Below are 27,906 nucleotides of genomic sequence, written 5' to 3' on the forward strand. Positions count from 1 at the left end.
GCGCGCAACGTCCGTCACCGGCGGCGCGCGGTCACGTGGCACGGCCGAAGCGCTATGCTAATTGGGGCGGCGGCGGCACCTTCGCCGGGTGCAGGAGGAGGAGGAGGGGGGCGCTCGACTCCGCCCCTCTACGGCTATGGGGGCGGGGCCAACCAGAAGCGACTTCAACGCGGCTCTCACCAGGTCGCGAGGAAAAGCGCGGCTGCCCTCGGCTCTGCTCGGAGTCTCTGCGCTCGGAAGAGTTCGGCGCTCGGAGAAAAGTAGCATTGGTAGCGTGGGAGTAGTTACAATCATGCGCTTGTGTTATATGTTTCAGTATTGTATGGACTGCCGGGGGGAGGGCGGCTTAGGCCCAAGGGAGGGGAGCCTGCGGCCTAAAAACTATCCGGAGGATGTTGAACTACAACTCCCATTATCCGACCATTGGCCGCGATGGCTGGGGCTGATGGGACTCGAAGTCCAACATCTGGAGGGCCACAACCTGCACACCCCAGGCATCTCAACTATGTCTGTGGCTATTTTCTACACTCCATCTTAAGGCTGTGACCAACGCACTCTGGGCTGGTTTGTCTAATCACTGTAGCACACGGTGGCTTATTAAGCAACCCTCACGTAACCCTAGAACAACCCACACAGCCCAGATCTGACACAGCATGCAGTGCGCCTGCTGCAGCTTGTACATTCAAAAGGGTGGCTGGCGTGGGCTGCAACCCACCATGGCTTAAGCTACAGTGATCCTGCGAACCTGGTGACATTTTGGTTGGCCCTAATAAAGGTATTGCCCTGCAGGAGCTAGTGTGGTGTGGTGGTTAGAGTGTTGGACTGGGTTAAAGATTCAGGTTGTACACCCCACTCTGTCATGAGGTTCACTGGGTGACTTTGGGTCAGTCAACTGAGTCTCAGCCTAACCTACCTCAGAGTTGTGAGGATAATATGGAGAGGTGGATCATGTACACCACTTTGGGTTCCTTGGAGGAAAGGCAGTATATAAAATAAATGTAACAAAAATACTGTAGATTTTGGAATTTTTCTTATGGACTAACATGGTTGCTTTTGCCTTTTAAGAAATAACTCTTATTCATTATGCAAAATAAGTGCAGTAAATATCCAAAAGGAAAGATTTGGGCTGATATGGTAAAAACTGCCCCACCTGTACAGTAAGCTGCTCCACACATACAGCTCACCACACATCAACAGCCATCATGTGGGTGAGGTAAATAAAGATGTTATGTAATTATTTAATTTAAAAATTGCTCCATTATTGCAATAAAAGTCATAGCCCAAGTTTACCAAATCCATATTCTAAAATAGCTTGTGTTAGAATAAAGTTTTGACAGATTCTTTTAACTTTTTATTTTCAACTGCAACCAAGATGTACCTCATAATGACAGAATGGTTTACAGATGCCCAGGATATTAGTAGTCACAGTGGTACTATTTTGTATGTTTCAGTACTGTTAGAGTGAGGGATGAGACTTCCAGAAAGCTCAGGAGTACCTCTGTAAGTATCTAGTCTCAAATGCTAGTTTCTTTCATTTCGCATTTTACATTTTCAGAACACTGTTTATTAAGTGAGTCATTTTAAAGAGCTTAACTTTAAAAGCTGGTTTGAAACTTTTATATTGCATTGCCATTTCTTGGAATTAATATTTACCACTGTGAAACTACCTCTCTTTTATCTATACCACTTCAGAATTTAAGGGTGGGATTGTATGACTGAGTGCCTCCCCACGTTTAAAAAAACGTTTAGCATCAAAACAAATAGCATAATGGCTAATTTCTATACTCAGCAATACAAGTTGTGCAATGCAGCTTGTGCTTGTTTACTTTGTTTCACTGTGTTCAGTGGGGTGTAGCCCTATCTGGTATAGACTGGGATATAGGAGATGGAAGTGGCAACATCACATCTAGTCTTTTGAATTTAAAATATGGTTTGGTTTGGAGGAAGATGGCCAGGAAGAAGTTCATTCTTCTCCTAGAAACTTTTTATTGTTCCATGAAGATTGTCCACCTCACATCTTGAGAACAATGAATCTTATCACCTGCTTGCATTTCTAAGATATTTTGAAAAATATTTTACCAGGGGTCCTGAACCTGTGGGCATATTTGGAAATTTGGAGAACTGCTGTGGATACCACCACAAAATACCTCCCAGGAAGGATGTGGCTAGTCACATAATGGCTGCCGTGAGGGCCTGGCTAGTCAAATGAGGTGGTGGTGATGGGGTGAAATAGTGAGGCTAGAGGCTGGGAGGGAGGGGGAAATAGCAAAGCAAAGGGGTAGAGGGGGGAGAAAGAGCAATGCTAGGAGTGGGGAGGAAAGAGTGAGGTAAAGAGGTGGTGGGGAGAGAACAACCTAGGGGGAGGTGATGGGGAGAGAAAGACCTAGGCTCTTTCTCTCCCCATCATTTTTATTTTCCCAGGCATTTTAGCTTTCTAAATTTTTATCTTTGCTGTTTTAAATCTGTATTTTAAACTCCTGTACTGCTGCTAGGTTTTATTGTGGTTGTATTGTTATATTGTGGTTTTAATGTTCTATATATTTTAAATTGTTTTATTGTGTGTTGTTTGGTTTTAATTTCTGTGAACCGCCCAGAGAGCTTCGGCTATTGGGCGGTATAGAAATTAAATAAATAAATAGATAGATAGATAGATAGATAGATAGATAGATAGATAGATAGGCTAGAGGCTGGGAGTAGAGAAACAGCAAAATAAAGGGGTGAGTGGGAGATAAAGGCTAAGGGCTAGGAAGGCAGAGAAAAAAGATGGCTAGGGACGGAGAAGGGAGAGAAATAGTGAGGTAAGGGGTTGGATGGAGAGAAATAGCAAAGCTAAAGGCCGGGAGCGGAGAGCTAGAAAGAGCAAGCAAAGAGGAAATGTCTGTTTGATCGGAAGAAGATTGGGTGGGGCCAGGAAGCAATTCTTTCCTTCTCTTCCTGTCCCTTGAACAGCTGATCAGTGACAAGTTCAAGAACAGGAAGAAGAACCTGGTGCCCTAATGTTTTTCAAGTTTTATATTAAAAATACATTTCTGAAGGCGGCAGGAAGTAGACGGCTTTGCAGGCGCCAATGGAGGACCCCATGGGCTCTGCTTTGGGAACCGTGTATTAGACTACCAACCCAATAATCAAACTAAAGAAATAAGAATGTAATTACATTTATTATGTGAAACACAGTGCATTCATTTCTATTCCAAACATATTACAAAATCTAAATGGCAAAATTAAGGTTCCAGCAAAAGGAGAAGAAAATGCAAAGAAAGCAAAGAACAGCATTTGTTTTGTTGCATTTTTATACATAGCCTTTACTAGTTCATTTTGCAGTAATCTACATAACAATGTAATTTGATCTTTTATTTAACAAGACATAAAATTCACACGTACGAAATTTCACACTCAGTATAAAATGAACATCCTTTATCCCATAACAAAGTCATAAAAATATAATAAAATACCCAGTCACTTTACATATGCATGTATGTATCTTCTAACTAATCTGTGTGCAGATATCCAACTATAGCCCTTGTCGCCAGCTTGGAACAGCCCTATAAAAATAAATAGGAGTAAGTATCTTGTAATGAGTTACATTAAAACATACCAATATCTTTTCATTTCCTTACTTGTGTGGAATCTGCAGAAGTGGCACTGCACCCGCTGGTCCAATCTCTTTTGTTCGTTCTTCCCAAACTTTTGTAGGTCTGTACAGCCTACATGGGTCTCGAGTTACATTAATTTCAACCTGTTGACAATGAAAATTTTAAAAATAATAAAGCAACTGCAGACAGCAGTTATGTAGAAGGTGCAATGCATACAAATACCATGCAGAGCAATCCTATACATGTCTACTTGGAAGTAAGTTACATTGAGTTCAATGGGTCCTTCTCCCAGGTAAGTAGGTATAGGATTGCAGTGTTAATAAATCTAGGCTTTAAAGAAAGAGTTGTGTGAGATATTGGGGGGGGGGCATTATGACTCTTGCAGATCTCTGCTGTAGGCCTCCTCATTATAATGATATCTATTGCAAAGGATCCTATTTTATTTTAAAAGCAAATGCTCAAAGTCCTAGGCACACTTACTTGAGAGTAATTGAACTCAGTGGGACCTTATGAGAAATATAGGATGGAACGATATATATTACCTTCTCCCTCAACCTGGACAACCTTTTTTCTTTTTCTTTAATTTCATCTTCTTTTGCCTGTTTTTCTAGAATCTTAAGCTCAAGTTTATGCAGATCCTGAATAGAACACAATGAAAAAATATTTTCTAGATATAATAAGAATATGAACTCTTACATAACACAAAACAGCTTCTTATGTTACACTTGTCACAGTATTTAAATGACCATTGTCAACTGGTTATTTTCTAAGAGTAATCTTCAGCAAGGTCCTTGGCAAAATGGCCAGAACATGTTGTGTAGTGTTGTATAGTTCGACCCCTTCATTCAGCCATGAAGGCTAGTGCATCTCTGCTAATCCAACCTTACAGATAATCGGGGTGGGTTGTCATCCACCCCTTGATTTATCTTCCCACTCTTGCATTACTCCCCTCCCCGCTTACAGAACACAGAGAGGGTGTTGCTTACATGCACACACACATACATTTGCGTTGCAAAACTCCTAGATGACAGGGAGAAGCCAGGAAGGTCAGCTGCCATTAAGCATTGTACTTTACCCACAACCCCTTTGGTTCCGTTTGCTTCTGGGCTCAGTTCAAAATGCTGATGCTTATCTTTAAAGCCCTGCATGGGTTAGGATTCGGCTCTATGGTAGATTGCCCTGTCCTGTATCAATCCACCTGTGTGCTGAGATCTACATCAGAGACTCCTCTGCAGATGTCCCCAGCTTTCAAAGTAAGGCAGGTGGCAACCAGGAAGAGAGCCTTTTTGGAGGTGGCACCCCATCTGTGGAATGCCACTTCAGGGAAGCTTGCCTGGCACTTTTTTATAATTTTGGTGCCAGGCCTCCCCACCCCCTGCCACTAACCCCAAGTTTTTGAACATTTCCAGCTTTTAAAGTTTTCAATTATTTTAAGCTGCTGTGAGTTTCAGATGCAGTTTGCACATCACAGCCAATTCCTGGGTTGTTTAATCTAGGAATTGGCAGGGATGCATGGAAGTAAAGAAGTGTGCTGCCTCCCACCTGCTCTCCACTTCTGCTTTCAATTAACAACCCAGAAAAACCCCATTGTTTTGTGACAGGTGAACCCGGAAACTCTAGGTTGTTTAAGGGTTAAACAATCCAGAGTTAACCCAACAACAAACCATGTGTTAACTCCGAGTTGTTTAACCCCTATACAACCCAGAGTTTCCGGTTCGCACATCACAAAACAACCCAGGAACAGGCATTCCTGGATTGCTGACTGAAAGTGGGATTAGGCAAGCAGGTGGAAGCCAGCACACTTGCTTGCTCCGGCACACAAGGAACCCATTGTTAACAACCCATGGGTCATTTGAACATGCAAACTGTGCACTATGCTGCTGTGTTTTTCTAACATTATTTTCAGAGTTTTTACCTTCCTCTTCAGTGACAAGCCCCCAAGAGTGGCTTACATTAGATAAGGGGTGAATAACACATGGCCCATAGGCTGCATGGCCTCCTAGCCTATAGTGCTCCCCCTGCCACACCCACACTGCTGAAATTTGATGGTGCATCAGCAAATACCACCACCACCCAGGCAGTTTGTTTGTTTGTTTGTTTGTTTGTTTATTAAATTTATTAATCGCCCATCTGGCTGGTCACCCAGCCACTCTGGGCGATGTACAACAACAAAACAGTTAAAACAATAAAATTCTACATTAAAAACATCATAAAAAATACTCTAAAGGTAAAGGTGTCCCCAACCAGTCGTGTCCGACTCTAGGGTGTGGTGCTCATCTCCATTTCTAAGCCCAAGAGCCAGCGCTGTCCGAAGACGCTTCCGTGGTCACGTGGCCAGCATGACTGAACACCGAGGTGCATGGAACGCTGTTACCTTTCCCGCCGAAGCGGTACCTATTTATCTACTTGTAATTTCTTGCTCTCGAACTGCTAGGTTGGCAGAAGCTGGGACTAAAGACGGGAGCACACTCCATCACGCAGCACTCGGGTCTCTAACTGCTGTCCTGCCAACCTTCCAGTCTGCAGTTCAGCGTCTTAACCACTAAGCCACCGCGGCCCAAAATACTCTAACCCACCCCAAATGCCTGCCTAAACAACCACGTTTTGAATGCGTGGCGGAAGCTCATTAAAGAGGGGGCATGGCGGAGTTCCCTAGGGAGGAAGTTCCACAGAGTGGGGGCTACCACAGAGAAGGCCCTCTCCCTTGTCCTCACCAGCCTAGCTGTCCTGGCTGATGGGACAGAGAGAAGGCCATCCAAGGCTGATCTTGTTAAGCGGCCTGTCTGGTGTTGCTGGAGGCGCTCCTTAAGATAGGCTGGGCCGGAACTATATAGGGTTTTAAAGGTCAAAACCAACACCTTGAATTTGGCCTGGAAAACAACTGGTAGCCAGTGCAACTCCTTCAGCACTGGAGTGATGTGATCTCGCCAGCGGCTGCCTGTAATCAGGCGAGCCGCCGCATTCTGTACCAGCTGCAGCTTCTGAACTGTCTTCAAGGGTAACCCCACATAGAGTGCATTATAGTAGCCTAAACAAGAGGAGACCAGGGCATGTACTACCGATGGGAGCAGATGGCCGGGAAGGTAGGGGTGCAGCCGTCGTATCAGATGGAGTTGGTACAGCGCAGTCTGGCTCGCAGCTGACACCTGAGCCTCCATGGACAGCTGGGAGTCCAAAATGACCCCCAGGCTGCGGACCTGGTCTTTCAAGGGTAGCCGTACCCCATTCAACACCAGGTCAACATCCCCCAGCCTCCTCTTGTCTCCCACCAAAAGTACCTCGGTCTTGTCAGGGTTCAGCTTCAGCTTATTCCTCCCCATCCAGCCAGTCACCGTCTCCAGACATTTGGACAGGGATACTACGGCCAACCTTGGTGAACATTTGAACAAGAGGTAGAGCTGCGTGTCATCCGCATATTGATGACAATGCACTCCAAACCTCCTGATGATAGCCCCCAGCGGCTTCACAAAGATGTTGAATAGCATCGGGGAGAGGATGGAACCTTGTGGCACCCCACAAGTGAGTGGCCATGGGTCCGAAACCTCCTCTCCCACTGCTACCCTCTGGTACCTGCCGGAGAGGAAGGACCGGAACCACCGCAATACGGTGTCTCCAATGCCCAACCCCTCCAGGCGGTCCAGGAGGATACCGTGGTCAACGGTATCAAAAGCTGCTGAGAGGTCGAGGAGAACAAGGAAGGAGCATTCGCCCCTATCCAGAGCCCTCCTCATATTATCCACCAAGGCGACCAAGGCCGTTTCTGTCCCATGCCCAGGCCTGAAGCCCGACTGAAATGGATCTAGACAATCGGTGAAAGTTGTTCAGAACTTGGGGATCCAAGGAGGGCTTCTTTAAGAGTGGTCTTATCACTGCCTCCTTGAGGGCTGATGGCATCACTCCCTCCTCAAGAGAGGCGTTCAAAAGGGTTTGCCCATTTGTCCCCTTTCCGCTTCCATCACAATTTTGGGGGGGGGGCAGTGACATGACAGCAGTAAGAGTACAGCCTTTTAATATTTTTAAGCTGCCTTGGGAATGCCAGCTGACCACTGAAGGATGGGATATAAATTTCAGAAAGAAAAAAATAAACAGAAGCTGTTTTCTTTTGCCCTCACAGAGCTAAGGGTTTTCATCTGGGAAGGCAAATGAAAAATGAACCTCAGCGTGTGGACAATCCCTATAGTACCACTATAGAGACTGAGCACTGCTTGCATTCTCTCCATCTCCTCTCTCATAGGAAAAGAAAGAGGCCAGTTAGACAGTTCTGTCATCTCTGTCTCTCTAGCAGAGGGTGTGCAATTGGGGGGGTGGGGTGGACAGGGACTAGCTCCAGTATGTTGCTTTTCTTTCTATCCATTTTCCTCCCCTATGGCAAGAGAAAGAGAGAGACAGTCTACAAAGCTAGAGCACATCCTTCCAAATGGAGCCCTGTAACAAAGCTCAATTCTGGAGGGAGCATTTGGCACTGTTTCTCTCACCCATCGCTTCTCCCCGTCTATTCCAGGAAGAAAGAGTCAGCCTAGCATGCAGCGTTCAAGGTGAATATATGCTCTAGAAAGAGCACTTGTGGCTGGTCACTCTCTCCTTCGCAGGAAAGGATAGGAAGACAAGCAGTGTTTCTTCCAGAATTATCGGAGAGTTGCAGGCACACATGTTTGTCCTACATGAATCCAGTTCTTACTCACCCCAGGCAAGTTATTTTTAAACCTCTACTAGTCATTACCCTGGAAAGTCAGTCAGCAAAGCATCCCTTGGGCTTACTTGTGATACATAGATTCTTTTTTCCCCCAGAAGAGAATTGTTGCCAGATCATTTAAATACAAATGTAGAAGGCAATGGGCGGGTTCGCATGTCACGCTAAGCCACCCTGCAAATAAGCCATCATGGGTTGGTTGTTTGCCTAACAATCCACAGTATTCCTGACAGATGATGGGGTGTGCCATGGCTTGTTTCCCCCCTCATTCCTCCTGCCAGCTCCGGCATGTATCGCAGGCAGCTTTCCAGCATAGCTCCTCGTTGCCTTGGTACCTAGGTCAGGACCCTTTCTGCAACTGGTTTGTTCGGGTTGCCGGCTGCCAAGGGAAACTCCCACCACCCTTTCGCCAAAGGGAATTAATTTTCTCAGCCCTTATGAACACGGGAACTCATTCACCAACTTTTTTCTGGGGACATCTAGATATGTCACATCTAGATATGGATTACAGAGCAATAAGTGGGATTGCTAAACATACACAAACGTCATGGCAAAGCAGTAAGACAGAGGGGAAATCTCAAGGCAGAGCAATAACACGGAGGGGGAAACTGCATAAATCTCAAGTAGAGCAGTAACCTGGAGCAGAGAACTGTGTAAATCACAAGGCACAGCAGTATATGGGCGAAAATTGCACAACTAAAAAGGCATCTGTCATTCACTCCTGCGCACTTGTGCAGGACCAACAATATTTTTTTAAAAAATTGTGAATGCGTTCGGGACGCTCTCTGGTTCCTTTCTGTGCTATTTTTATGAGCAGGCGGTGGAAGGCACTGAGAGCGGATGAGGGAGGATGGCAGCAGCACAAGCGAGATCGCAAGGAGTGGCAAGGGTTTTTGCTGCTCTGCCAGGGTGGCTCTGTAGCCATTCCCAACACCCATGACTAAGTGGTCCTGCTGGGTTTGGACAACACGACAAGTTAACATGGGTATCAACAAGCCTAAACCAAGCCATGGATTCTCAGGGTGGCTTGTTCGTGAAAAAGAAGCCACCCTCCAGAAACCACACTGGGTTCACACAAGACAACAACCCACCATGGCCGATCATCCACAGCGGGTTGTCATGTCATGATGCAAACCAGGTCAATATGTATAACCAAGAAACTTGTCATGTATTGCAATATCCATTTCCTGTTAAACTACTTAACTGCTTAATAGAGGGATCTGAATTAAATACGCAGGAGACAATCAACACTACTCACTCGTTCTTGGAACTTAAGAATTTGTTCTGCAGCAGTTCTTCTCTTCTCTTCCCTTTCAGCTTCCTCCCTTTTTTCCTTTTCAAGTCTCAAAAGCTCTTCCTGCTCCTTTTTCTGTCTACTATAGTCTTCCAACAGCAACTTCATCTGAAACTGCCGTTCACGTTCTCTCTGCTTTTTCTTCTCCTTCTCTTCTTCCTCTTGCAGCTGAGCTGCTTGTTTCATTGTATGTGCAATTGCTCTATGACTTCTCCATGCTTCAAGCTCTATGAGTCGTTTTTTTCTTTCCTCATCAGTTTTTTGCTTCTGAGTTTCTTCACGCTGAAGTTTAGCTGCACTGAGCACTTCCTCTGGCTTCTCCTTTTGGGCTAAGATTTTCTCTCTTTCTTGCTGCTTTTTCATCTTCCATTTCTGAATGGACTAGAAGATAATTGTAAGAACAAGTTACATTTCATGTATGACCATGAATCCTCTACAGCAGAGCTTTCCAAACTTTTTGTGTTGGTGACACACTTTTTAGACATGCATCATTTCGTGACACGGTAACTCAGTTTTACTAGCAAACCGGAGGTTAAACTAACCCGTTATAAGAGATACGGACACATACATAAATTGTAATAACGAAATGTATGGGGATACAACATATCTCATGAAAACCTTTCATTTATATTTTTAAAAATATATGATTTGTAAGATAATAACATACATTGTTGTCATTTATGAGTAACAGTATGTAAATATGTGCAAGAATTTTAAAAAGTTGAATAACACCAATAACTACTTACCATTTTAATGGGATGTATGAGGTTGATGGGATGAACACAGCTTTTCAATATTTGGTGGAATATTAGATAAAGACACTCGCATTTCGTCATCAAGCATTTTTAAGCTTCCACGTTTCAGTGTTTTTAAGTTTGCCATCGTTGAAAAGGATACTTCACAAATGTATGTAGTACAAAACAGCAGAATAATTTTTAACACTTTTTTAGCTATGTTTGGATGCATTTTTGAAATGTGAATCCAAAAGCTGTCTAAGTCACCCTGTTCATGCATCATTAACAGATTTCGATCATTTTTTATGTCAGCTAATTCTTCTTCAATAAGTGAAAAATTCCTCATTGCTGTTGAAAGAAATGGATTTCTGATCCAATCATAGTCTTGGATTTCAACATTTGGGAAGTAATGATGAACTTTCTCTCCAAGCATTGTTAAATGGTCAACAATTAGCGAGCTGATATCACATTTTAGCTGGCACTCAGCAGTTTTGGAAAACATTTCAAAATTTCCTTCTTTCACTTTCCTTTTCCAAATTGCTATTTTGTCTCTCATAGCACAAATTTTATCTACCGCTGTTAAGATATTGTCTCCTTTTCCTTGCATACTGGTGTTTATTTTATTCAATTGTTCAAATATGTCAGCAAGATATGCCAATTTTGTGCACCAAAGTTTGCTTTGAATTAGATCGCAGAATTCATTCTGCTGATTTTCCTCAAAAAGTTGAAGCATCATTTCCCTCAATTCATATACGCGACAAAGCACTCGACCTCTTGAGAGCCAACGAACTTCTGTGTGTAGTAGCAGCTTTTTAAACCTTGCCCCCATGTTTTCACAAATATGAGCAAATAATCTTGATTTATTTATTTATTTATTGCATTTATACCCCGCCTTTCTCCCTCTCGCAAGGAACTCAAGGCGGCTTACATTATCCTCCTCCTCACCGTTGTATCCTCACAACAACAACCCTGTGAGGTAGGTTGGGCTGAGAGTCTGTGACTGGCCCAAAGTCACCCAGTGAGCTTCCATGGCCAAGTGGGGACTAGAACCCGGATCTCCCGGCTCCCAGTCCGTCACTCTCACCACTACACTACACTGGCTCTCTGATTGAAGAGGTCTACTTTTAATGTAATTGACCATTTGAACCACTTTGTCCAAAACTTTTCTTAATTCATTTCCAGTGGTTTCCGCGACTAGTGCTTCGCGATGTAAAAAGCAATGAGTAATTATAATATTTTCATTCTCTTTCTTTGCTAAAGCTATAAAACCTTTTGTTGAACCAACCATTGAGGGTGCGCCATCTGTGCATATTCCTACACAATTTAACCATTGCAAATTATTTTCCTTCACGAACAATCAAAAGTTTTAAATATATCTTCACCTCTAGTTCTCATGGGAAGTTCTAGACAACACAAGAATTGCTCAATAATTCTGTCAGTATGAATGAAGCGTATAAAAACCAATAATTGTGCTAACCCACTGACATCTGTTGCTTCATCTAATTGCAATGTAAAGATCATATTATCGTCTTGAAAAATATCCTTCATTTGCTGCTTAATTCATGTCTTGAATACGTCTTCCGATTGTGTTATCTGCCAAAGGGATTTTATTAACTTCTATCTCAAATTTGGGCCCAAACATTGTTTGAACAATAGCACAGCAAGATTCCTTTATGGTGGTGTTGGCAATAGCGTGCGGGTCCTTGTTTTTGGCAATTATTTGAGCAACCAAGTAACTTGCCTTTTGAGCTTTCTCTGATGTCTTCATTCTCTTTGTGAATGATGCAGACTGCTTCTTTATAGATTTTGAAAGCTCAATAAAGTATCCTACTGGTTTTTCTGACAAATGACAGTGTTTTGAGGTAAAATGACACTTCAGTTTATTTGGTACCATACTTTAATGTTTTTAGTGCTTATCTTTCTCTGTTTTTTCTTATGAAAATAACAGCACCTGCGCGCCACTCCCACAGCGATAAAGTGAGATAAAGATAGGAATCAGGACCAGGAGAAAATGTGAAAAATAAACAAAATTAACTAAAGTATTTACAATACATATTAGGACACATAGGTCCAGGTAGGAGCTCAGCTGCAAAAACACATGAAGTAGAGAAGCAAAAGTCCAACAAAAATGTTGTAAATATATCTGTCTCACTACAAGGCTATACTGCTGTAAATATTTGCAATGCCTATGTCCAGAGTCCAGTTCCAGCACTCTCCGGTGGTACACTGCCAGTGGGTGGTTAATCCACAATTACAGCAGAGTAAAAATAAAAATAAATGGCAGAAATCAACTGAGCTCCGTTCCGACTGGCCAAGATGGCGGACGGCCCGCTCGGTGCAGTCCCAGGTGGTGTTTCCACCTGTGTGGTACTTTGGCCAGAAGTCCGCGAAGGGCACGCCCGAAACCACGCAGGGCTGGTGGCTGCTGCCAGTTCTCCGCGCCGGTGTCGGCCGAGCTCTGCTCCCAGAGCAGTGCCTCCCTTCCCCTCTCTTCACCCCGTGCCTCTACCTTTCTGGGGGGCGCAGGCTCGAAGCTCCTCGCCTGTGCGGCGCAGCCCTCCCTGCTCTGGGGGCGTCCAGCGGGCCATTCTCCCCCGCTGCCCTGCAGCCTTCGAGCCTGCAACCGAGGATGTGGGGAAGCCTCTTGCCCGAGCTGATTTCAAATTGCTCGACTAATTGCTCTGCTAACTTGGAATTCTCCACACTCCTCGTGCAGCCAGTGTTTCCACACTCCTCGTGCAGCCAGCGTTACCACACTCCTCGCAGTACTGCTCCAACACCGCCAGTCACATGCGTCCTGCATCAAGATGCCACGTGATCCTAAAGCAGCTAATGTTAAAGCACCTAAGCCTTAGCAGCTAAGCTGCTTTAACATTAGCTGCTTTAGGAAGTTCCGGGGGAGGGACCAAGCGAAGCAAACATGAGTAAGGGAACTCCGCGGTGCCCTTCCGCACAATTTTCGCGCGACACACCTACACACTGCCGGCGACACACTAATGTGTCACGACACACAGTTTGGAAAGCTCTGCTCTACAGGCTATCAGGGCTGAAGAAAATATGTCAAACCCCTTACCCGCTACAACTAGGCATCTGGCCATTTTCCCAGCTGTAAGTACAGTGAAAAGGTTTTATTTATTTATTTATTTATTACATTTTGATACAGCCCAATGGCGAAAGCACTCTGGGCGGTTCACAACAACAAGGTAGGTGTAGATCAGGGGTGGGCAGAAGGTAGATCTCCAGATTTTTTGGACTTCAACTCCTAAATGCCCCTGCAACATCCAAAATCTTCTTGCTACCCATCCCAGTGTAGATTCTTGACAGAAACTCATGAAAAGGTTTTCCCTTGAATAAGCTACTTAACATATCTTTGTGTCCTACATATCAGATGTCAGTAATATTTACCTACCAATCTGTACAAAACTTTGCCACTTATGAGGCACTTAAGTGACCAGCTTTGCTGTGATAGTCCACTTGATTTAAAAAGAGCTACAGTATTATAGGCAGCACTGAATCACGCATTTATGGAGTTACGTAAAGCAAAACTACAAGTTTTGCCTCAGCTTCTTTAAAGCCTAGCTGCTTCTCCTATGCAAAAAATAAGGATCAGGAAAGCATAATTTGCAGTGGAGAACTTTGGGTGGTGGGAGGCATTTAGTCCTTTCTCTAGTTGCCAATTTCTGCCTACAACTCCTTTGCCCTACTGCACGTGCGCACACACAAGCTGGTTTCTCCCACTTCAGATACTAGATCTATGTTGTATGGGGGAAAAATGAGTTAACTTCCTCTACCAGCCCAAAGCTTCTCCGAGGCAAATTGTGTCCTCATAGCTATGATTCACATAGAAGCAGCATCTCGACTTTAAAGACACAAGGTTTGGGCAGAATGCATAGTTCTGCACCAAGTCTAAGCAGACAGCTTGAGAATATGTTCCATTGAAATTTTGAAAAATCCAGGTCAATCAACTTTTATCTGTAAGCCCAAATATCCAGAAAGAAAAGGTTTTGCTACCATGTCAAAAAACCTACAAATGGCTTACCCCATATTAACAGCCACCAAGTAAAGAAGCCTCTATGTAGTGTATAAACTGGCCTTTTATTCCCTGGAAATGTGTTCCTGATCAGGATCACAATTTTATTACTCAAACAACTGTGTATCTTTTAATATTGTTATTACAATCCTTTTCTTTTTTTCATTAATAGAATAGTTAAGGCCTTTAAAAAGTTATTTTGTCCAAGCATTTTTTTTTAAATATAAGAATGGGGTGAGGTGCCATGGCTACTAGGCCACATGGCACTTTTCAACTCTGGCTCGCCCAGCTGAAAGTGACAGGGACATGCCAGTGGAGGATGGTAGTGGCTTCTGCATTCCACACAGTCTCCAAAAAAGAGGCTGGGGCTGAAAGAGGGGAAGAACAGAAAGAGAGTGGTGGTAGCCATGGAAAAGGGCCCCACAGTTAAAGAGATCAAGAGAGACAAGCTAAGGAAGTCAAAGGAGATGGGGAAAGCATTCTAAGTAGCCATAGTGGCAGCAGCCAACTCACCAGCCCCTACAGCAGGCAGGAGAGGGTCAAAGGAAACAGAGAAGGCAGTGGGAAAGGTGGGACAACAGCAGGAATAGCCACTGCATCAGGCTGAGTCTCAGTGATCACACAGGATATGGGTGGGGATATAAAAAAAAAAAGAAAGCCAAGAAGGCAAGATGGCTGTCTGCTGAGACACTGGAAGCAGCCCAAGAAAGAAGGAAAGCAAAAGGCAACAGTGATCGGGGGAGATATAGCCAATTAAATGCAAAATTCCAGGGGTTAGCCAGAAGAGATAAGGAATTATTTTTAAACAAGCAATGCATGGAAGTGGAAGAAGATAATAGAATAGGAAGGACAAGAGACCTCTTCCAGAAAATTAGAAACATCGGAGGTAAATTCCAGGCAAAAATGGGTATAATCAAAAACAAAGATGGCAAGGACCTAACAGAAGCAGAAGAGATCAAGAAAAGGTGGCAAAAATATACGGAAGATCTGTATAGGAAGGATAATAATATCGGGGATAGATTTGACGGTGTGGTCAGTGAGCTAGAGCCAGACATCCTGAAGAGTAAAGTGGAATGGGCCTTAAGAAGCATTGCTAATAACAAGGCAGCAGGAGATGACGGTATCCCAGCTGAACTGTTTAAAATCTTGCAAGATGATGCTGTCAAGGTGATGCATGTCATATGCCAGCAAATTTGGAAAACACAAGAATGGCCAACAGATTGGAAAAAATCAACTTATATCCCCATACCAAAAAAAGGAAGCACCAAAGAATGTTCAAACTATCGAACAGTGGCACTTATTTCACATGCCAGTAAGGTAATGCTCAAGATCTTGCAAGGTAGACTCCAGCAATTCATGGAACGAGAATTGCCAGATGTACAAGCTGGGTTTAGAAAAGGCAGAGGAACTAGAGACCAAATGGCCAATATCCGCTGGATAATGGAGAAAGCCAGGGAGTTTCAGAAAAACATCTATTTCTGTTTTATTGACTATTCTAAAGCCTTTGACTGTGTGGATCATCACAAATTGTGGCACGTTCTTGGTGGTATGGGGATACCAAGTCATCTTGTCTGCCTCCTGAGGAATCTGTATAACGACCAAGTAGCAACAGTAAGAACAGACCATGGAACAACGGACTGGTTTAAGATTGGGAAAGGAGTACGGCAGGGTTGTATACTCTCACGCTACCTATTCAACCTGTATGCAGAACACATCATGTGACGTGCTGGGCTTGATGAAGCCAAGGCTGGAGTTAAAATCGCTGGAAGAAACATTAACAATCTCAGATATGCAGATGATACCACTTTGATGGCTGAAAACGAGCAGGAGCTGAGGAACCTCATGACGAGGGTGAAAGAAGAAAGTGCAAAAGCTGGGTTGCAGTTAAACCTCAAAAAAACCAAGATTATGGCAACCAGCTTGATTGAGAACTGGCAAATAGAGGGAGAAAACGTGGAGGCAGTGACAGACTTTGTCTTTCTAGGCACAAAGATTACTGCAGACGCTGACTGCAGCCAGGAAATCAGAAGACATTTACTTCTTGGGAGGACAGTAATGACAAATCTTGATAAAATAGTGAAGAGCAGAGACATCACACTGACAACAAAGGTCCGCATAGTTAAAGCAATGGTATTCCCCGTAGTAACCTATGGCTGCGAGAGCTGGATCATAAGGAAGGTTGAGCGAAGGAAGATAGATGCTTTTGAACTGTGGTGCTGGAGGAAAATTCTGAGAGTGCCTTGGACTGCAAGAAGATCAAACCAGTCCATACTCCAGGAAATAAAGCCAGACTGCTCACTTGAGGGAATGATATTAAAGGCAAAACTGAAGTACTTTGGCCACATAATGAGAAGACAGGATACCCTGGAGAAGGTGCTAATCCTAGGGAAAATGGAAGGCAAAAGGAAGAGGGGCCGACCAAGGGCAAGATGGATGGATGATATTCTGGAGATGACGGACTCGACCTTGGGGGAGTTGGGGGTGACAACGGCTGACAGGAAGCTCTGGCGTGGGCTGGTCCATCAAGTCACGAAGAGTTGGAAGCGACTGAACGAATAAACAACAACATAGCCCCATAGCCAACACTCCTGTACCCTGAAGCCACAACAGTTCAGGTGAGTAGAGGATGATCCTTATCTGTAGGATGATCCTTATCCTCACCAGGAACAAACTCCAGGTCAATGTAAAGACCTACGCAGCTGGTAATAAAAGAAGCAATAATTATTTTGGGTGGCTGCGGAGCTGTGCTCCCTGTGGGCACAGAGATGAAGCATAGGACACTAAAAGGAGACAGCTGGCAAGATGGGATGCGTATGGTCTCACACAGAGCCCAGTAAACTACTTAAGATATCTGTTTTCCCAAAGAAATTGCCTTAAGTTTAGGGATGTATGAGAATTCTGTTTGGGGGGTGCAATCTCGACAAATTTTTCCAGTTTGGCCCTGGCAGATTTCGTTCCGTTTATCCCCACTGGCATCGACCCAACCTGTAGCCAGCTGATCCAGTATGCAGATTCCATTGTTTTTCTGATGGCAGCAATTTGTGCAAATTGGATCTTTGCAGGGGAGGTTCTTGAAATCTGCACAAATGGGACCATAGTTTTTTTTAAAAAAAATATTTTATTGGCAGGTCCAACTGTCGCTATGTAGCCCTGCAGAGGCATATTCCCCTCTTGAAAATATCACTGTCAGTTTCATCCTCTCCACATACTACCTCATTTAGCCCAGCAAAGCCATCTTCTCCTCAAAGAACTTGTCAATTTTATCCTCCGCTTTGGCACTCCCACCCCCTTCTTCACTTGGAAAGCACTGAAAGTCATTGCAACAAACATCACACTTCAATTTTGCAACATTCCTTACCTCCTTTTTTTGTGCCTCTAAAGTCAGAAATTCTTGATGCCATTTCTCATGCTGCTGAATATCCTCCCTCGTTCTGTCAGGGAGGTAATCAAGGGCTTCATCCATATATGATCGTTTTCCTTTATGCTTTGTCCAAACTTTCAAAAAGATTTGATGATCACATTCATCCCATCCTCCTTGCCTCCCTCCTGTCTGCTGAAGGAATCTTTCAAGCTGAAGTACTTCTTCAGGCAGATGGTTTTGGATTTCCTTATCCAACGGAAGTATGCCTTGTTTGAAAATTCTTCCTGTTGCTGAAGTACCTAATGCCCACATCTCAATTTTTCTCTCCAAGGCATTAACCTCATTAGTAGCGGTCTTCTCCTCTCTCATAAGCTCTTCATATCTGAAATAAATAAATAAACCATTAATGATTAGCAACAATCCAACAATCCTAAAAACATTGGTTGGAATCCAAAGAACTGTGTGGCTAGTTTTGAGTTTGTGTTTCATTAATGCCCCTACCACCACCACCCTGCACTCCCCCAGGCATACTGCATGGCCAAAGATGTTTAAAATGGGATTTACAAAAACAGTTTGAGATGTAGTATGTAGGATGATGTTCAAAGTCAAAATGTCCCCATGAAGGGGGCTAGGTTTTTGGATGCTTTTAACACAGGCCTTTGGATCCTGACAATGGCAGCAAACTTTTGGAATATTCAGTTTTCTGACAGTATTTATGCACAAGGAGATAATCAGATATACCTGTAATCTTTTATAATCTCTTATTTATATAAACATATCAGAAGATACATTCCTGAAATTCAGGCAGCAAGGAGGTTTACCTTCGTAAATCACTAAAGTATGGAAGCAAACCAAGGATAAACAGTAATACTAATACAGGGATGACAAATGAACCAAAGATTTCCTGATACGCAACTCTGACTCTTTGAGAGCAATCCTAACTCCCTCCGGCAGCTGTCTGAGAGAGTTTAGGACGAGGCAGAGGCAGCCCTCTGGCAGCACAGATGAGCTCCACCAATGGAGTGGGGGCATTTCTGTCCTTGAGGTCCCAGATACATCCACAGAACTTTCCATGGCCGTAATTCTACCACCAGCAGTAAGCAGTAGTAGGCTCTAAGATGGGGTATTCTGGGGGCATTGAGGGCTTGAGACCTTCTGGATCCAAAGCCCCTCCATTCCCACATGAGGCCCCAGGATTGCACCTTGGGCCAGCATAGACATTTTCCCTCCCACTGACGCCAATGGGTGGGGAAAAATATTGAACCATTAGAGGAAAGAAAATAAGTAAGCCCTGCTCCCCTGCCCACCTAGGGCTTTGGAAGATGCAGATGATATGCTGCTTTACTCCCCAGTCCCAACCCTACTTAGGGTTGTTCTGTTAGTCTCTAGGGCCATTCTCCACAGGAGACCCATCCTCTACTCAACCATAAAGGTAGGAAAAGGGGGAAATTATGACTTCAAAATATAGCCTGATACCATATGGACCGCAAATATGAACATGTATTAGCCCTAGGAAAGGAAAGGAAAGGAGGAGAAAGGAAAGGAAAGGAAAGGAAAGGAAAGGAAAGGAAAGGAAAGGAAAGGTTCTTCCTGTGCAAGCACAGGGTCATTACTGACCCCTACAGGGACGCTGCTTACACTGGCGTTTTCATGGCAGACTATAGCGGGGTGGTTTGCCATTGCCTTCCCCAGTCATGACTACCTTTCCCCGAGCAAGCTGGCTACTCATTTCACCGACCTCGGAAGAATGGAAGGCTGAGTTGACCTGAGCCGGCTACCTGAGACCCAGCTTCTGCTGGGATCGAACTCAGGTCTTGGGGAGAGTTTTGGTTGCAATATTGCCGCCTACCGCTCTGCGCCACACGAGGCTCTAGACATATGACTGACTGCAAAGGTTTTTATATGCAAGAAAGCTGTTTTTAAAAATTCAGCAAAGTTTGTCTCATCTTAAATCCTGATTTTAAAACACTAAAAGAGGAAAAAAATAGAAAATGATTGCAAGACACAATGACTGGGTTCAGACAACACACCGTGGGTTGTTGAGGGTTATTTAACCCATGACAAGCCTATGCAATCCCTGCTCAGGGGCATGCACCGCAGCCTCACCATGGGTGAAATAACCCACAGTGGTCTGTCCTGTCATGTGAACAGCCCCACTATCTATAGCCTTAGAAATGGCATTTTGAAATGTTTTAGTTTAACAACAATCAGGTTTAGAACCAGACCACATAGCATACCAGAGAGAGCAGCTTTCTCGATGACTGTGCCAAGCTTCGGGAAATCCATCCTCAAGGAGGCACATCTTGACCCTTCTTTAATGACATTCTGCCTTATTCTTAAAGTCTTCTTTTCCAGGAAGGCTTTTGAGTCTTATGTATGTTAAGCTGAACTGTTTAACTTCCTGGAAGCTATTTTAATAAAATTGGGTTTTTCAGCTGCTCTCCACTTTTTCAGATACTGCTATTTTTTTTACTGTTTTGATTTATTGTTATTACATTAATGTTATAATTTTGTTATTAGCTGCTTTGAGCTCTACTGAGGAAAGACAGGATATAAATGTTTTAACCAAAAACAAAAACATACATTTGTCGCTGTTCTTCTTTAAAAGCGTTTATTGCCATTTCAGCTTCCTCCATCATTTCTCTGAGTCTGTCAACAACTATAAAATAGAGGGAAAGTAATGTTTACATATTGCAATAGAGAAGTTGGAACATATCAGTTATTATAGAAAAGTAACACATTTTAAAATAACCCATTTTAAAGAATAAGGAAATTCAAAGAAACCAGATTTCTGTTTACACAAATATCTCACATACACCTCCCAATATTTTTCAATATCCACTTATTGAATTCATACCAGGAACGGCTGCATAATAATTTACAGAAAATCTTTTAATAGTATCAAGTCACAAATGTATGACCTTGATCTAGGGTGGCTAGATGAGTAAGAAGGCTCACACCTTTAATAGTTGTGTAGAAGAAGGAATTTCAGTAGATGGAGCTTGTCATGAAGGTGACACCTGCTGAAATGCTCTTTTCTACACACCTGTTAAAGGTGCAGGGGCCTTTTCCTTTTTTGCATCTGGCTACCCTGGCTTGTCCCCAGATTAAGAAAATAACACTTCTATCCATCACCTCTAAACTGGAATTGATCCAAGTTAGCCGCCCTCACTGAAGAAAGTAGGCTGTCATTTTCCTGATTTTATTAAATTGTAGTCCAAGAAGACTTTCAGCATGATCTTATACATGTTTCCTCAGAAGTAAGTCTCACTGACTTCAGTGAGTTTTACTTCCTGGTGAGTGTGTACAGGATTGCAGACTTTGTAACCTAAGCTCAGCCAAGAACAGAAGGAAAATATTTTGAGTTTTATAAGCTAGGGAAATATACCAGAGCTAAAAACACAGACAAAGAGACAATCTACAGCACAATTATTCAAGCAAAGTACAGGAATTGTGTTCGCTTAGCAAAAACATTAGTAAAATACTTACATTCAGGGGTTGGCTTCACATCCTTTAACTGTCGCTGGAGTCCCTTAACATTATTATGAATTCTGGCCAATTTTTGCTGGATCTTAACTTCTATGGAAGAAAGCAAAAATCCTATCACATTTTCATTTTAAAACAACTTAAGGCACAATCCTATTCAGATTGGCAGCTGCCTCTGAACTCAGAGGCGACCACCTATCCAATGCAGGGCAGGAGAAGCACGGAGGGGATTGTTCCCTCTGTGCTTCTCCTGCCCTATATTTCAGCTAGCCAGCCATTACATGGAAGTTCTACTAAAATCAGTACAACTTGCTTCCATATAACCACCCCAATCCAGCAATTCCTTGAGGGTACAGGAATATCAATACACAAATGAGAGCGATTCCAATACACAAATGAGGTAGATGTCTAGCAGGAACTTCCCCTCCATTTAAGTGAAAAGGAAAACCCATTCACACAGGAGGTATATGGGCATCTGAAAGCTCAAGGAGATCTAGATATGGAACAATGTGCTTAAGATCAGGGTGTAATTAATGCAAGTCCATATATCCAGAATACTCAGGGAATGGAGCAACTTCTGCAGAACAGTATTATGTCATTCAACACACAGCGCGATCCTATGCATATTTACTGATACGTCCATCTGAGTTCAACGGACCTATTTCCAGTGTGCAGTCACCTGCATCCTCTCTACACATACTCAGTTTTCAGCAAATTCTCAATCATTTGTATTGACATTTGCACAACCATAGCATTTAAGTTGTGCGTAAGATCCAACCTTCAACCCTTCCCTAGATATGTGAGCAGAAAACATGGCTAAATCACAGCAGGGAGAGGAGTGGGAAAAATTCTGTCAACCAGCAGCCCCTCAGGCCTTTCGAGTTGAATTCTGGAGAGCCCTCAGCCTTGGCAAGGATCTTTTCAGGGGGCTGCCATTTGAAGAGGAAACTTACAGCCACCCATGCATGAGCGGAGCAGCTTACGCTGGTTGGGAACCTGGCCTGCACTGGGGCCATTAGCATATAACTGTTCCACCCTTTTTGCCTATGGCTCCACCCACCAATGGAATGCAGCCCCCATTAATTAACACACAATTTGCTGGGTTGCGTGCTGCATGCAAGCCACTTCCACTTTGCATATTCAACCTCCAATTGACCGGATCATAGGTTGTTGCATGACGTGCGAGCCTGGACATTTCTGATTGTTCATGGGTTAAACAACCCAAAATTAACCTAAGAACTAATGCTAGATTAATTTTGGGTTGTTTAATCCATGAACAATCAGAAATGTACAGGTCTGCACATTGTGCAACAACCTACGGTCCAGCCGACTGGAGGTTGATTATGCAAATCAGAAGCGGCTTGCAGGAAGCACACAACCCAGAAAATTGTGTTTATCGCTGACTAGCAAACCGGCTCAGCTTTGCACAGGTTGGAATAGTCCTTAGTTTGAGACAGTGAAGCTTTCAAGCTGAACTGCGCAGCTGTCAGAGTTGGACACAGCCCCATCTGAGTTAAGCCATGCCTGCTGGTACCCCTAGGCACATCCCCTGCCATGGTGCACCCCTATAGTTCCCTGAGAGAGGGGTCTGTCCACTCCGTTCCCCTGAGGGAGGGGGTGCCCCATAGCAAGAGTTATGGGGGAAGGCCTATAACCTCTACTAATCTCTTGATTTCAAACTGTATGGTCTGCAAAGCTGTGTACCAGTTAGGGAAGCCTGCCCCTATTGGCTGAGGATGCTAGTGCAGGCTACAACCACATGGATACACTTATATTAATTAACATTAATGCATTTTAAAAACAAAATAACCCTGAAGTGCACATTCCTAGCGTCCCGTTAGTAAACATGCCACATTTCAGGTGTCTAGCTTTCACGGTTTGGAATGGATGGCAATGATGGACACAAAGACAGACGGAGAGAGACACATCCTCTTTTATGATTATAGATAATCATATGGTTAAAATTTATGGTTAACATTTGCTCAGTGCAGTGCTGAATCATCATGCCAAGTTTGGTTGTAATTGATCAAATGGTATTGAAGCTATAAATCTTTAAAAATTTTGATTGGTCGCCAATTTGTTTCAAGATGGTGGACACAATTTTGTACGGGGAAAATCTGTTCACTGCAGTGCTGAATCATGATGCGAAATGTGGTTGAAATCGATCAAATGGTCCTGAAGCAGTATTAAAAATTTTGATTGGCTGCCATTTTGTTTCAAGGTGGCAGATGAAATTTTCACTATGCCCAAAACCATCCCCGATAGAGGTAGAACATATCCTAAAAGTTTCATATCTTTTAAAAGGAGGGATTTATTATTTTAAACTCTGTGGCAAAAAAAAATAGCTTAAAAAAAGATGACTAACTTAAGTCCCATTCATTTCAATGGGTCTACTCTAAGTAGGACTTAGGTTGGATTTTACTGACTGTGAAAATATGGTATTTATTTTGTTATTCACAGAACATATAAAGTAGCATGAAGCTCTTTCCAATTATTATCAAAGTGGTAACTGAATAAATATGAATAAGGAAAACAATATTTTACTTTCTTCTTTCCGGTTTTTAGTCAGTTTGTGTTCCAGTTCTTCCAGTGTGCAATATTCCATCCTAAAGTCACTCTTCTTGTTGAAGAGAAGGACATTTTTATCCTTTTCAATGTTCACAAGTCTGGGGAGGGAGGGAAGAGTTTGGTTTGAAGACACATACTTGACAAATCACATGGTAAATATCCATTAATATCAATTAAATCAGAGATCAAAAGTTCTGACTAAGTAGATGTTTTTCCAACACATATTAAACATCCACTATTCATATTTTCAGTTAAAGTGCATTCACTCAACCAAAGCAAATACAACAAATGGTTTAAATTAGTCCATACATCCCACCTGTAAATTATTCTAGCAGTGCGTAAAGAAATAAATCAAGAAGCAGCATTAAGCCACATTATTTTCAGAATATAAGGCCAATATCCATAAAACACACCTTACTTATTGGCAAATTAGACATGAGTAAGATTGCTTCCTTTTAAAAAGAAAAATTTAGTTTTAAAAACAGAGAGAGTGAACACCTGAAAACTTAGCCACTTGAGGTCGGATTTGTGAGAAAGGGTTTAACCCTTTCCCCCACACCTTTTTCCTTATTAAAATGCCTGAGAGGCTGCTAATTACCCTGTAGATAAAACATATAAGGACCCCCAAACCCAGTACTCTCTAGAACAGTCCTTATAAAAAACCTTTGGGAATTTTAGTTCAGAATAAAGAGGATGTTAACTAAAATTTTACAAACAAGCAAATTTCATAAGGCCTAATATTAGAGGCACAGAGTAGCTAGTGAAGCATGAAATTCAGCAGATAAAGGAGCTATTTTACTCTTTTAAAGCAATGAGGTATTTAATGAGGATTAGAATCTCTAAGAAACTTCTTCTTTGACTGGTCTCTGCTGAGAGCTGGTGTAATTTGCACATTTACCGGGGAATATGGCTGATGGGAGAAATTCAGTGGGACTATTACTAGGCAAGTATGCATAGAATTGGGCTGCACATTTACGCAATTTATAAATCCTATGTGGGTCACCAATATCAGAATTTTATGAAACTGAACAATGCATTATACTTAGCTTAAATATTGTTATAGCCATCTGCATGTAACAAGAATATTCACACATGTATTCCTAAGCACTATCCTTTCTTATAATGCCCAACAAAAAAGTAAGTTTTGCTTTATTATTTTAATAGTGTTTTTTTTTACTGTTCTCGATAGATTCCTTTATTATAAAATCTAAACTTACTGGCTTTTTAGTTTATCCCACGTTCTTATAAATTCAGCTTTCTTAACTTGATCAGCTTTCATCTTCCAGTTTTGAAAATGTTGAACTTCACCGGGAGTACTGAAACAGCTGTTATTCTACACAGAACATAACAACATGAATTGTTGCATTCAAAAACACTGTATTTATCTTAAAGGGCATTTTTAAAAAATTAAAAAGGTGAAAGCCTGATTTAGCTTTTAGGGGCACATTCCCATGCATATTTAGACAGAAAAAAGCATGGCTGGCTGGGGCATGCTGGGAGTTGTAAGGCTTTTCCCTGTCTAAACATGCATTTGATTGCACCCTAAATTACTCATGTTTCAAGCAAACATGGTTAATTTTAATAATATCACACCACTATAAAAGTAGATCCTATAGGTAGCTGTCTCTTAGATGCTAAAATATCCTAACATACATCTTATCATAATAATGAGTCTCTGAGATGCTGTGGCAGACCAAGATTCATTAGTTTATCAGAGTATCTGGCAACAGAGCAGCAAAAAATTCAGAGCATCCATATGGCTTTGATGATGCACAGATCCTTCTGAAAAGCAGTGGTTGTGCTATTCTCTTCATCATAAGGACATCCCTGTGCACAATGGGAATATAAATACAGAGCTTTCACTGCCATTAAAGGAGTGAGCTGTGTTTTACACAGTGACACTCAAAGACAAAATACTATGCGGTACACCCAATTATGTAAATATGTAATGAGGAAGATGTCTCCCTTAGACCAGGGCTGAACAATTTGTGGCCCTCCAGATGTTTTGGTCTACAACTCCCATTATTCCTCACCATTGCCTATGCTGGCTAGAGTTGATGGAACTTGTAGGGCAAAACATCTGGAGGGCCACAAGTTGCCCATCCCTGCCCTAGACCCATGGCATTCAGCTGTGTCCTCAAATGCGTCTAGATGAGTCCCAACATCAGCACCTGACATTCTGGAGCATTTGCCAGGGCCCAGACGCCCTGGCAGGGCTCATGCCTTGCCTTGCCTTTCCCCCCCGCGCACGCTCCCCCTCATGAAGTGCTTACCAACTGACAGCCCTGTAACAGCAGGAGGGAGTGGCAGTGGGTGCTGGGAAGGTGGTTGGCATGGGGGGGAGGCTGGCATGGGGGGGAGGCAACAAGGGCAGCCTGCCCAGGACCCCTCGAAAGCTGAAGCCGACCTTGGTGTAGCCTGAGGCCACACCAATTCAGTGCTCAGATTACATGGGTTAGAGTGGGGGCAGTCCCCTTAGCTTTTGTGAACATCCCCCTTTACCTACTGCTGCTAGAAAGGTACAAGAGGTACTCTATGATTGGGCTAAAATGAGGAGGGATCATTGGGGGAGCCTGTGGATTTTATTAAGGAGCCCCACTACCTTTCCCCCTATAATTCAAGCATGGCTCCCATAGAAGGTTTATTCATTTATCTGTTTGTTTTATATATTTTATTTTTTAAAATGGCACTCAAGACAGCTTAAAATAGATGAATACAATTAAAGACATTAAAATACAATAAAACATAAGAATTACAGAATAAAAACAGCATCCAACCCAAGAGAACCACTTATAGGCCAAAGGCCTTCTTTAATAAAATGGTCTTTGCTTGCTGGCAAAAGTACAGCAGAGGGAGCAAACTTAGCCTCCCTTAGGAGAGGGTTCCACAACCTGGGAGCAGCCACCAAAAAGGCCCTCTTGCGTTGCATGTCTCTGAAGGAGGCGATCTTGAAAGAAGGGCCTCTCCAGAAGATCTTAAGAACTGGGCAGGCTCATGTGGGAGACTGTGGTCTTTCCAATATCCCAGTCCCAAGCTGTATAGGGCTTTATAGGTTATAACAAGCACTTTGAATTCCGCCTGGAAACAGACCAGTAGCAAGTGAAGCTGCTCTAACAGGGGAGTCACAAGCTCCCTGTAACTGGCCCCGGTTAACAGTCTGGCCGCTTTATTCTGGGCCAACTGAAGTTTCTCTACAGTTAATGCCTAAATAATCTAATAGATTTATAACCTAAATTTCTTGCATTGTATCTTTTGGGCCTCCATGTGTGAAACCGCTTCTCCTCCACTACTGCTAGGTTTTCAGGCCACTCCTAACATCCGATGAAATTAGCGGTGACCGGTCAAAGCTGCTGCAGCCTACCAGTGCATTTATTCGTGTAAATGGGGCCGCCAGCCTGTTTCAGTGCAGGCACATCGTGCCGAGGGGCTGTAAGGGGAAGACGGTCGTTTTGATCTCAGACCTGCAAATCCAGCGAGGTCCGCTCCAACCGGAGCCTCCCCCTTTTCCTCCCTTCTTTCATGCAAACACACACCGGTGCCAAGAAGCCCGCAGAGAACAAATTAACCAACCCGGAATCCCGTATAATTTGGGGAACGGGACGGACGGACCGGGTGGGGGGAGCGCTGAGGTAGGCCGATTTACCTGGTGGTGTCTGGTTACCCCCACACGCGCTGTCGTTGCTAGGGCGGCCATGTCGGAAGCGGGACCGCCGCAGGCCTTTCCATCTCTATGGATGACGCAGAGCCGGTGTGACTCCATCAACGTCACACTGAGGGCGGGGCTAGTTCCATGTTCTTTTGCCCCCTTCATAGATTTAGGGCGCAATCCTATGCCGGGTTAGACAGAAAAAAAAATCCTACAACTCTCAGCATTCCTCAGTTATAGACTTTTTCTGTCTAAGCGGGGATAGGATTGCCCCTAAAGGCCAGAGCCAGTTTCCGGTTTCAGCGGGTTATAGCCGTTGTTAGTCTAACACAGGTCTCCTTCATTTCAACGGGTCTGCTCTAAATAGGACTAACATTGGATACAACCCAGTGGAACATCGTTATTATTAATTATTGTTCGGAGAGAAGTGAGAGCTGTCCATAGAAATCTGTGGAGAAATCCAGGATTTTTAGCTGTGAGAAAGTAAAACAATTAAAATTAAAT

At 43.3% G+C, this 27,906-nt stretch overlaps 1 protein-coding gene and 1 long non-coding RNA gene across 3 annotated transcripts; one reads left to right on the forward strand and one right to left on the reverse strand.

Annotated features, from left to right (window-relative positions):
• Positions 1 to 25: 25 nt before the first annotated feature.
• On the forward strand, positions 26 to 8,169 carry LOC146352361 (uncharacterized). Its single transcript, XR_014787692.1, has 3 exons — positions 26 to 269; positions 1,452 to 1,500; positions 8,095 to 8,169. It is a non-coding gene; the product is annotated as an uncharacterized LOC146352361 (long non-coding RNA).
• On the reverse strand, positions 3,140 to 27,492 carry CCDC112 (coiled-coil domain containing 112). Of its 2 annotated transcripts, XM_084833896.1 has the most exons (10): positions 27,400 to 27,492; positions 24,974 to 25,089; positions 23,733 to 23,854; positions 21,192 to 21,281; positions 20,286 to 20,361; positions 17,700 to 18,084; positions 9,542 to 9,958; positions 4,136 to 4,231; positions 3,618 to 3,736; positions 3,140 to 3,542 (listed from the first exon to the last, which is right to left on the reverse strand). In XM_084833896.1, the coding sequence occupies exons 1-10, from the start codon at positions 27,448 to 27,450 to the stop codon at positions 3,512 to 3,514; spliced, it is 1,503 nt and encodes a 500-aa protein (XP_084690022.1). In that variant the 5' UTR covers positions 27,451 to 27,492; the 3' UTR covers positions 3,140 to 3,511. The 2 variants fall into 2 exon arrangements, with proteins under 2 accessions (XP_084690022.1, XP_084690023.1); XM_084833897.1 differs by lacking the exon at positions 24,974 to 25,089.
• Between the last annotated feature and the right edge of the window lie 414 nt (positions 27,493 to 27,906).

Source organism: Heloderma suspectum, chromosome 2 (genome assembly GCF_057233095.1).
Source record: "Heloderma suspectum isolate Gila_16-S chromosome 2, 16-S_ref, whole genome shotgun sequence".
In the NCBI taxonomy this organism is placed as follows: Eukaryota; Metazoa; Chordata; class Lepidosauria; order Squamata; family Helodermatidae; genus Heloderma; species Heloderma suspectum.